Source organism: Setaria viridis, chromosome 5, assembly GCF_005286985.2.
Source record: "Setaria viridis chromosome 5, Setaria_viridis_v4.0, whole genome shotgun sequence".
Classification (NCBI taxonomy): Eukaryota; Viridiplantae; Streptophyta; class Magnoliopsida; order Poales; family Poaceae; genus Setaria; species Setaria viridis.
The window spans coordinates 36,083,755-36,094,740 of NC_048267.2; the positions used below are offsets into that span (position 1 = coordinate 36,083,755).

At 44.7% G+C, this 10,986-nt stretch overlaps 2 protein-coding genes across 2 annotated transcripts; one reads left to right on the top strand and one right to left on the bottom strand.

The window, feature by feature from the left end:
• The first annotated feature begins 603 nt into the window (after window positions 1-603).
• LOC117857385 (vesicle-fusing ATPase) lies at window positions 604-7,121 on the top strand. The gene is made up of 21 exons (XM_034740025.2): window positions 604-938; window positions 1,557-1,652; window positions 1,735-1,816; window positions 1,900-1,950; window positions 2,125-2,295; window positions 2,371-2,525; window positions 2,684-2,792; window positions 3,250-3,349; window positions 3,442-3,497; window positions 3,978-4,043; window positions 4,126-4,208; window positions 4,393-4,526; window positions 4,667-4,877; window positions 5,392-5,523; window positions 5,605-5,665; window positions 5,782-5,841; window positions 6,009-6,067; window positions 6,176-6,263; window positions 6,431-6,553; window positions 6,709-6,774; window positions 6,853-7,121. The coding sequence occupies exons 1-21, from the start codon at window positions 811-813 to the stop codon at window positions 6,994-6,996; spliced, it is 2,175 nt and encodes a 724-aa protein (XP_034595916.1). The 5' UTR covers window positions 604-810; the 3' UTR covers window positions 6,997-7,121.
• An 84-nt stretch (window positions 7,122-7,205) lies between these two features.
• Window positions 7,206-10,409, bottom strand: LOC117857386 (mannan endo-1,4-beta-mannosidase 2). The gene is made up of 5 exons (XM_034740026.2): window positions 9,740-10,409; window positions 9,448-9,645; window positions 9,124-9,246; window positions 8,722-8,939; window positions 7,206-8,070 (listed from the first exon to the last, which is right to left on the bottom strand). Exons 1-5 carry the CDS (start codon window positions 10,175-10,177, stop codon window positions 7,653-7,655), a joined length of 1,395 nt encoding a protein of 464 aa, XP_034595917.1. The 5' UTR covers window positions 10,178-10,409; the 3' UTR covers window positions 7,206-7,652.
• Window positions 10,410-10,986: the final 577 nt, after the last annotated feature.

The following is a 10,986-nucleotide window of genomic DNA, read 5'->3' on the forward strand; positions in this document are numbered from 1 at the left end:
CCGGAATGATGTTCTAGTTCGTCCCCAGGCTCGCAGCTGGATTCGCTGGCTGGGTTTTCCAGAAATGACGGCGAGGGATCGGAGCAACACCACGCAAGACTTTTCGTGCGTGGCTGGCGTATCTTCATTCGTTCCACGGTTCCTTGTTTTTAGCTTAATATTAAGAAACGTTTACCACTTTAACAACTTTTTTATACAATCGGCATTTATAACATGACTACAGAAACTATTTTAACATGGCATGAATCAGGTGACTGGTGGAGGAGATAGGTCATCACTTCGCCTGTCAATCTGCAAGGCTGGGGCCTGGAAATGGATGCAGGCTGGGACGCGCAACAGCTGTTCGACACACGGGCTTATAATATGTTCACAGAGGAGAGGCCCAAGCAAGACCCTAATGGATGGTAGTAGATCATCCAAACAGGCTCACCTCGAATCACACCAACCTGCCGGGGCCCATTGAGGCCCATCCCTCTCCGAGGGAAAAACTTTGGGGGTGGCGGCGGTACATCTGGCCCGCCGACAAATGGGCCTTCAGATGATCGCGAGCCCGAGACGAGAAACTGCACGACGCTTTTATTCCTTAGGATCGAAGTTCCCCCCTTGCTGCTTCGGATCGAAGCTGCCAGCCTCTATTTGCAAATTGTAAGATCCTCCTGCCTTCTTGGCCTCCTCTAGTCCTGTGTCACCACCAGGATTCCACCTCCTCCTGCGACCGACGCCATTGCCAGAAGAAACCTTTGCCTAGAGACCTCTCGCTAGCCGGTCGTCGCTCCGTCTCCCTGCCGGCCCGCGTGCGGGCCAGCCGCAATGGAGGTGGTGAACACGCCCACCCAGGAACTCGCCCTCACAAACTGCGCCTTCGTCTCCGCCGCCGACCTCCGCCGCTTCCCCAACTCCATCGCCCTCGTCGGCGACGCCCTCGTCCTCACCCTACGATATCCTTGCTCCGCCAATTAGTCTATTTGTTCCGGTTGTGGTTGTTTGGAGCCTCCGTCCAGTGATCCCTCTTTTATTTATTTATTTTTCTTTTCTAACGAATACAATCTACCTGTGATCCCTCTTTTTTTCTTCTAACGAATACAATCTACCTGGCGAAGAGTTTGTTTAGTGCTGGGATGTCATTTATTTTTCGTTGCTCTAGGAAACAATGTGTGACCTCTGATTGAATTACTTAATCTGTCAACTGGACAACTGGTATTCATCTCAATGACATCCTCATCTCTCACATTGGGACAGCGTAGTTAGATTGTGTGTTGTTTGTAGAATGACAGCAGTGACAAGCAGTTACCTTAGTAATTCGTGTTGGATGCGCAAGTGTGCGTTTTGTAATTAGTTTTGAGTTTAGCTTTGATAAAATTTGGCTGCAAGTGTTGCTCAGTTCAGCTATTGAATTACTAGATTTGAGCAACTTTGTAGGCGAAGAACTTATGAACCAACTATTTGTGAATAACTTATGATGTCATTTAAGTTATGCATTTAAAGTTCTTGTTAAGTTTACTTTTGGAAGTGATTTTTGTTTCTCTTTTAAGTGTGTGCTCCTTAACAAGACACACAGCTCATGATACCGTTGCAAGTGGTCGCATTGCTTTGAATGGCATCCAGCGTCGGCAGGCAAAGGTTTCTTCTGGTGATTCTGTTGCAGTCAGCAGGTTTAAATTTTAACATGCCGCCGCAAGTTATGCTTCTCACAGTTATTTCTGTAGTCATTTATTTTGTTAATTTTGTGCTCAGCTTTGTTCCTCCTGAAGATTTCAAGCTGGCTTTGCTTACACTAGAGCTATCATATGTCAAGGCAAAAGCCAACCAAGAGCAGGTTTGCCTGCTCTTCAAGATCATCACGATAGTAATTTGTTAGCATTCAATTGAGGATGTTATGTGCATGAACTTGATTTGTAGTTGGATGCTGTTTTGCTTGCCGGACAACTGCGGAAAAGATTTCTTGACCAGGTAGGACATCTGTCTGCCATGGTTACCAGTGTTCTCTTTTGAATAGGGCTTGTTTCTTTGATGATTATATCAGGAAACTTTCCTTCTATCTGTCACTGACAACGTGTTGCATGTCGATAATTAGATTATGGATTGCTTTTAGTTGTGTCCCCAACCAAATTTTGCTCTTTGTAGGTCATGACAACTGGGCAAAAAGTAACATTTGAATTCTGTGGGACAAACTATATATTCATTGTAAATCAAGCGTTGCTAGAAGGCCAAGAGAGTTCCACACCATTGGACAGAGGGTTCCTGTCAAGTGACACATACATCATATTTGAGGCAGCCCCTAATTCGGGAATTAAGGTTCCTTCCAGTTCTTTTGTTACCTGCAAGTTAGGTGCATAGAAGACATTGTAATACCTTGTCTTATACATGCAGGTGATCAACCAAAAGGAAGCTGCTAGCAGCAAGCTTTTCAAGCATAAAGAGTTTAACCTGGAGAAGTTGGGTATAGGTGGATTAAGTGCTGAGTTTACAGACATCTTTCGCAGGGCATTTGCTTCTCGAGTGTTTCCACCTCACGTTGTTAGTAGGTAATTATCTAGAAAGAGTTCTTCTTAATGAAATGACACGCAGGTCTCATGCATCGTTCGAGGAAAAATAAATTATTTAGAAAGAGCTAGGATATTGGCACTCTCTCTGCAATTGGTAACATACAAAATAGTGGTTAATAACTAATTGCCCGCTACAGGTTAGGTATAAATCATGTCAAGGGTATACTTCTATATGGACCCCCTGGTACCGGGAAGACACTTATGGCCCGACAAATCGGGAAATTGCTAAACGGGAAGGATCCCAAGGCATGAATTTCTTGACTGAATATATCTTACAAATTTTCTCCAGGCCTGATTGAGCTCTTTACTTTTATATATGATTATACAGTTGTACTCATATAAACACAGTGGACAATGTTATGATTTATTCTTCCAGAATGTAGAAGGTATCAATAGTGTTTAAAGTACTGTCACATAGGCCTTGTGTTATCACAAGCAATGATGCCCAATAGTTGACTTTATTACATGTAACGTGTTGTCATGTACTTCTACATGACCAATTTTACTAGTTTTCATGAAGTTCTCAACTATTTAATTAGTTTTGTAACCTTCCATTTCCCTATGAAGTTGTCAACTTTATATCCAGTCAGAATTGTGTGAACCGGGATAAAAGTGTGCTTTTTTCAAGGTTGCAAAGTAATGACTATTGTCAGATCTCAGCTATGGTCCAGCTACATGCTTAACTTCAGTGTTTGGATCCCAGATTGTAAATGGACCTGAAGTCTTGAGCAAATTTGTTGGTGAAACAGAGAAGAACGTGAGAGATCTATTTGCAGATGCTGAGAATGAACAGAGAACACGTGGTATGGTGTCTCAAGAAAAAAATGTCTTTGCTTTTCTTATTTACTTTCATTTCTTTTTATTTATTTGTCTCAAATTCTGTGGCTCAATTTAGGTGATGAGAGTGACCTTCATGTCATCATCTTTGATGAAATTGATGCTATCTGCAAGGTAAATAACCTGTACCATTTGCTTCACATCCTTATATATTTTCCACTTATTTCAAGCTCTCCGAGCAGAGTTGAGGATGAGCTGTATCTTTCCTGTAGATAGCTCAGTGTTGAATTTTTCAATCACATCATTTTGGTAGCAGGTAGCTTTAGATTGTTCCTGACATTTTTTGCACATCTGTTTTTTGCTTTTTAAAATGTGAACATATCTCCAAAATTCTATGTTCTGCCCATCATATGAGAAATAATTATTGAGCATCAGATGTATATTATTTGTGAATACAATCTATCGTTTCTCAAATACATTGCATTAGCTGAGAACCAGGATATCGTTTTTTCTCATGATTCTTCTTAGCTAATACCAGCTTTTATTTTTCTATGATTTGTTTTGCATTACATTTTTCGCAGAAACCTGCTTGTTTATATTTCCTTATAAATTACAACGAAATTATCGTAACTTCGTGAAAATCCGATTGTGCAGTCAAGAGGTTCCACCAGAGATGGTACAGGTGTACATGACAGCATTGTAAACCAGCTACTAACAAAGGTATTTTTCCTAAAATTTGAGTTATGGAAAGTTTTTTCATGTGTGTATTTAATGATATGTAACCAAGCTGTATACTATTTAGATAGATGGTGTTGAAGCACTAAACAATGTTCTGCTTATTGGAATGACGAATAGGAAAGATTTGCTTGATGAAGCTTTGTTGAGGTGAATTCTTACACTGTTACTGGTTATATATATATGACACTAATAATAATGACACTAGACATAATCTGCTCAATCTTTGGCATATGCATTCAATAATAATGACACTAGACATCTTCGCTATTGAGAGGCTTGCAAGGATTTAATGTCAAACTCTGCCTAATGATTTATGATATTTGGCACTCAGGCCTGGAAGATTGGAAGTACACATTGAGATAAACCTACCTGATGAAAATGGGCGCTTCCAAATTCTTCAAATACACACGAATAGGATGAAAGAGAGCTCTTTCCTTTCGCCAGATGTTAATCTGCAAGAGCTTGGTATGTCTGATGTTCCTCTGCTACAAGCAAAAGCTGATAATTTCTGCTGCCTCATATTTATTGATAATAAGACTGTGTGAACTCTGCAACATAATTATCATGCAAAGCACTTAAAATAACATCTTCTTGCCTGAATGAAGCTGCACGAACTAAGAACTACAGTGGAGCAGAATTGGAAGGTGTTGTTAAAAGTGCAGTTTCATATGCTTTGAACCGTCAAATTAGTATGGATGACCTTACCAAGCCTTTGGATGAGGAAAGCATTAAGGTCACTATGGATGATTTTGTGAATGGACTTCAAGAAATTACCCCCGCATTTGGAGCATCTACTGATAACCTTGAAAGATGCAGGTTTGTACTAAACATCACAATAGAATATTCGCTTGATGATTTATACGGTCTAGGGGCTTATTGGATTAATTAACATGCTTCAAATATTATAAAGATTCATTTCTTGTGATGCCTGATTGTGTATCACTTTTAAAAAAATTTCTAATCCGCATATGGTTAGGGTCTTAGAGACACCAGTACGCTACTATCCTATTCCATTTTTCATAGGGCTGTGCATTTTGCGCTGACATTCTTAGACCAGATGTTGTCAGCTGCCATTCATGAATGGAGATCCATCATTTAAAGAAACAGGAAACTATAATTTGGATACTATATTCAGCAGATACAAATGTCTTAAAGATAAAAGAACTATTATATGTTTGAAATTTCCTAGTGAAATCATATTATTTTGTTGTTTGATCTGTGAGAGATTTCAATCATGTGTTTCCTTTGCGAAAACTCTGGTCTTGATCATAAAAATGTGCACAAGATTTATGTAATTTCTCACACAGATGTCTTTATGCAAAATCTGTAGGTTACGTGGTATTGTTGACTGTGGCAATCCGCATAAGCACATTTATCAACGAGCTATGCTCCTAGTGGAGCAGGTTAAAGTTAGCAGAGGTAGCCCTCTTGTCACTTGCCTCTTGGAAGGACCGGCTGGAAGGTGCATTTCTGCCACATGTTAGCCTTATCTTTGTTTGAATCTTCTGGAACCCCATTTCATTTCTATTCAATTGGATTTCAGTGGTAAATCAGCTACGGCAGCTACTGTTGGCATCGATAGTGATTTTGCTTATGTAAAAGTTGTAAGTTCCTCTGTTCCCACAGCAGTTGAGAAGCCATATATTTTTTAATTATTATGTTAATTTCCTTTCTTGTTCTATCTGGGAGTGTAGCTTTGAATTGTTATTCTTGTTCACAGATATCAGCTGAGACAATGATTGGTTGCAGTGAAAGCAGCAAGTGTGCACAGATATGCAAGGTTAGAGAACCATTATGCTATGATGTTTTCTAACTATCTGGGAAAGTGTACCTTGTTTCTCAGCTGCCACTTGTTTCTATGTTTGTGTAGTTATTTATTTTATTAAATATTGTGTTTGCTAAGGAACATGATGAGGTCTTGTACCTTTTTTTGCTGTTGCTGTACAGGTTTTTGAGGATGCATACAAATCTTCACTGAGCATCATAATTCTCGATGACATAGAGAGGTAAAAAGTTCGTGAGCCCAGGAATTGAACAAACTGTGGTCATTTTACTTTCCTTTTGCTCTTTTCACTTGCCCTACTTCAGAGTTCTGTTTCTGGACAATCTTTTAGGTTACTGGAGTATGTTGCTATTGGACCCCGCTTCTCAAACTTGATCTCACAAACGCTTCTGGTTCTCCTCAAAAGGGTTCCTCCGAAGGTTCGCTGCTGCCTTTTGTTTCTGATCAACATATTTCTTTCTTGCTATCCCGAAATGTACTTGTGGTCATATGGGAGTCAATGCCATAGATTGATATTTGAGAAATTAAATTAAATTCTTGATGGTAAGGAAAACAGTTCTCTTTGTTCATTCTTTTTTGTTTGTAGGGGAAGAATTTGCTTGTGATTGGAACGACAAGCGAGGTGGGATTTCTAGAGTCCATTGGCATGTGTGATGTCTTCTCTGTGACCTACCATGTTCCTAAACTGAAGAAAGAGGATGCCAAAAAGGTAATGAAATATTCAGACAGACATGTTAATTGATATTTAGTTGCATGATAATGTCAGGACGTTTGTGTTTGGTAAGCTGGGCGTTGGGCAATGCTTTTGGAACATTATTGAATAGATCGTTCAGAGACTTGAATCATATTGGTCCTTGTTCACAGGTGCTACAGCATCTCAATGTGTTCAATGAAGGAGATATCGATGCAGCAGCGGAAGCATTGGATGATGTAAAATTCTATCCTAATTACTTACCAGAGGAAAGCAAACCATTAGGGCAAACTCTTAGTGTCTTTCTGATGATGCAGATGCCACTTAAGAAGTTATATACACTCGTTGAGATGGCGGCACAGGGGAGGACTGGAGGAAGTGCAGAAGCAATTTATGCTGGAAAGGAAAAGATTGATATTGACCATTTCTTTAGCATCTTGGGTGATATTATCCGCTATTAAGCACAGGTCATGCATATTGTTTACGTTGTGCTCTGTAAATTTGTGATGCATATTAAACCCGTGTGGGCAAATACTCCATTCAACTCCAATATTTTAGAATTCCAGCCAATCAAACTTCTTTTTAACCTGGTCCAATGTATAAAAAGTTGCATAGATTGACAATATATAATTGGTCCATTTCTTTTTAACACAAAGAGAAGACCTGGATGTGCTCCATTTCTATGCTTGTCCTCTTATGCTCACAGCTATATATATAAAAAGCTCATGTCCAGAAATACATTATATATAGGACGGCTATTACCATTGGATGCCACTCGACGATGACTTTACATATATCAAAGGCCAAGGGCATCTACCATAACCCGTTGCACAGGAAGGAAAACTGTAGCTTATCTATGCCGATCTGCAATTCCGCAGGTGTCGGCGCTGGCGACAATTAAACGAATCTAACCAGCAGCATCGCCAAAGCCTCACGAGGCAACACACACCCTTTTTTTTTGTGCTTTCTATTCATTTTCCGGTGATCTTTCTCTGACACACTTCACCGCTCGCTCGATTCGGAGGACAAAACAAACGACAAAAAGCTCGACCTGGGCGCAACAAAGCTCGAAGGACGTGTAAAGCAAACGGCTCCTCCTCCGCACCGGCCGTTCTTCCTACGACGAGCCGGCGGCGCACGCCGCCAGCACCCGCTTGGCCTCTTCCCCGACCCCGGGCCTCAGCTTGGCGAGCCTGCACGACTGCTTCTTGATGAGCCTGCGCAGCGACGGGTGCTCGCTGGGCACGACCGAGTAGTCGTCGTGGAACTCCTCCATGCCCTCCGGGGCGAGCTGCCACACTAAGGCGGCGGCGCCCGCGCCTCCCCGGGACGCCGACGCGTAGACGATGTCGTAGATGGCCTTGTAGAAGACGTCGCGGTGGGAGGGGTCGAAGCCCTGGGCGCGGTGCGACAGCCCGAACTCGGTGGTGAGCACCGGCTTGTTCAGCTCCTTGTCCCCGTCCTCGATGTGGGAGGACACCCACCGCTTCACGAACTGGAGCTTCTCGTTCACCGTGGCGTGCTGCTTCTGCAGCCTGAACACGCAGGGGCGGAACCAGGATTTGAGCATAGGGGGGCACTTAAGCATACAACAATCATACATGATGAAATATATACAAGACAATAGCATAGATAATATCTAAATAAAAGTTTATTTTACGATATACATAAAAGCTAAAAAAAATTAGGTGAATATTACAGAGAAAAAGGGAAAAATTCAATTAGCACTAGGTCTCCAGCATCAGAAAAATATAGATATCATGGTAATAATAGAAACAAAGGAGATAACAAGGAGAACATAAAGACTAGTCCTAAATAATATAGATACAGTTGGAGATCAACATGAAGAGAGAACAAGCAAGCAAAACACTAACTATATTTGTTAACTAGCTATTGAATTGTACCGTATAGGAAAAAGAAAAGAAATAAAAAGACAATAGAAAGACTAATCCTAGATTATTAGGGAAGAAAAATAAGCAATTAAAGTACTAATTAGCATTATCACATTGCTAATTGAATGATTAACTAGCTAATTAAAGAGGGAGCATGGTGGAGGCACCGGCATGTTGGGGGTGCCAGGCCCCCCTCAGCCCCTCCCTCCCTCCGCCACTGTGAACACGCACGCACGGTCATGGTCGATCAATCGTTTTCCTCACTCACTGGATCGGTGAAATGCTGGCACTTACCAGGTGTCAGGGTAGAGATGGATGGAAGCGAAGTCGATGTCCGGGATCTTGGCGTTGCGGATGAAGTCCGAGCCGTAGTTGTTGTCCTTCCAGACGCCCGGGTTGACGTCCCGCTTGCTCTCCGGGCTCGTCGGCCCGTAGAACCCTTCGGTGCCGACGGTGAGGAGATGCTTCTTGTCGATGGACTTGACGTACGCCGCCATCTCCTCGATCCAGCGCTGCAGGACAGGAGTAATTCAATCCCACCAATGCAAATTTGACCACCATCACATCACCACAGGCAGGTAAAATAACCACAATTTGGAACGTGGATGAACGCATCGATAGATGAAAACGATCACGGTCACCGACGCGACCAATTGAAAACATTGACGGCGGCGGCGGGATAAAAATAAAACTCACCTGCAGCGTGTCGCCGGATGGGTCCGTGGTGCAGCGGGGCTCGTTCATCAGCTCCCACGCGAGGATAGTGGGGTCGTCCCTGTACTCCACCCCTGTCAAGTGGTTCTTCCTCGTCAGCAGCGTCTGCGCCCAAAAAGCGTCAACAGGCCCGGGTTAATTTGGATCGCCACCGACACCCCCAAATTTCACTTTCACCCATGGTGACTGACGGTTAGTTAACCGACACTGCTGCAGTGTCCGCTACAGTAAACTAAAATCCGCGAGCTCGATGGGATTGGGATTTGGGAACCAGGCAACCAGCTGAGAGAAAGAGAGAGAGCTGACCTTGAGGTAGGCTTTGAAGTAGTCGCGGATGGCGGGGTCGTAGAAGAAGGAATCGTTGGAGGCGGAGAGGCCGACGCCCTCCTCCCACGCCCACCGCACGTACTGCGTCTTCCCGCCGTACGCCTCCAGGTTGTTCGCCAGGCTCAGGATCAGCCGCACCCCGTGCCGCCCGGCCTCCACCACCACCCAGTCCAGCGCCTGCACGCCGCCGCAGTTCCCTTCCATTAAAGCCCCAGCCCCAAGAAGCACGGCATTTCCGGGCGGGTGAAATTAAGGAGCTTTTATTTCTTACCTTGAAGACGCGCGTGTCGAAGTGGCCGGGGGAGACCTGGAGCGCGTTGTAGGCGCCGTCGTTGAAGGCCCAGGAGCGGCACACGGTGAGGCCCATCTCGGCGGCGGCGCGGAACATGCGGGACGCGCGGTCGCGGCTCCGGGGCTCCACGGCCTGGTCCATGAGCCAGTAGGAGTTCCACCCGTTCGGGTAGAACGGCTGGCCGTCCAGGAACAGCTGCGCGCCCCGCCGCTCCACGAAGGGCGCCGTCACGGCGGCGGCCGCGCGGGAGGAGGAGGAGGAGGGCCCGGCGCCGGAGCCGAAGCCGAAGCCGGAGGCGGGCAGGGACGAGAGCGAGATGTGGCGGAGGTCCACCTCGCCGAAGGTGAAGTAGAGCAGCGCCACGCAGGTGGCCACGCCGAGGACGTGGTACAGGGCCAGGCCGCCGCCCACCGCCATTGTCGCCGGTGCGAGCGTCGGTGGGGGTGGTCACGGGGAGATTGGGGCGCTAGTGCTATGGGGCGACCATGCGGAGTGGGATGCTCCCTAGATGTTCTAGAAGGCGGAGTGGGGCGGAGCAGAGGGCGGAGTGGGGCGGAGAGTGGAGTGGGAGGAGAGGAGGGGGGCTGTGGACTGTGAAGTAGGAGGAGGGGCCAGTGGTTGCGACAAGTGGTAGCTCAGCTCGGGCGGCACGGCGTCGGCGGTAGCTGTGCGGTGTGCAGCTGAAGACCAGGAGGAGATTTTGCCCCTAGAACCTCCGCGAAGTTGAAATTGTACTTTCACCCTCCGAAAACGTCGGCCAAGGGCCCAAGGCCTCGAGCTCGAGGGGATGCCTCTTTCTATGGATACGATACGAATAAACTTGAATGTAATGCATGATTTGTCGGGGTCATTGATTGTCCATAATGTAGGGCTTCACCGCTGCAGCACCGCATGTGGGCTACATAACGTTGATAAAATCCTCAACGCACAACCTCTTTATCCTCCATCCAACCTTGTTGTACCAGTCCCGCATGATTGACGCGTCAAGGTTAATGAAAAGGATGTTTAAAAGGCCTAAATTTGTGTTAGTAGTACGTAGCTTTGTTTTAGATAAGCCAAATTATATGTACTTCTAGAAAAAAAATAATTGCCACTATTGATAAGTATAGTTTATCTATGAAAAGCTCTAAATTGTTGTAGAATTTATCTATGAAAAGCCAAATTATTTGTGTTAGAGAAACTCAGAAAAGTTGGCACGCCATGAGGTCACAGGCTCACAGTTCACA

Coding starts and splice junctions, on each gene's coding strand:
- LOC117857385 (XM_034740025.2), top strand. CDS start 811: ATGGAGGTGGTGAACACGCCCACCCAGGAACTCGCCCTCACAAACTGC. Junction 4,209..4,392: donor CTTGATGAAGCTTTGTTGAG/GTGAATTCTTAC, acceptor TTTGGCACTCAG/GCCTGGAAGATTGGAAGTAC. Junction 4,527..4,666: donor TGTTAATCTGCAAGAGCTTG/GTATGTCTGATG, acceptor GCCTGAATGAAG/CTGCACGAACTAAGAACTAC.
- LOC117857386 (XM_034740026.2), bottom strand. CDS start 10,177: ATGGCGGTGGGCGGCGGCCTGGCCCTGTACCACGTCCTCGGCGTGGCC. Junction 9,646..9,739: donor TCGACACGCGCGTCTTCAAG/GTAAGAAATAAA, acceptor GGCGGCGTGCAG/GCGCTGGACTGGGTGGTGGT. Junction 9,247..9,447: donor ACTTCAAAGCCTACCTCAAG/GTCAGCTCTCTC, acceptor TTTTGGGCGCAG/ACGCTGCTGACGAGGAAGAA.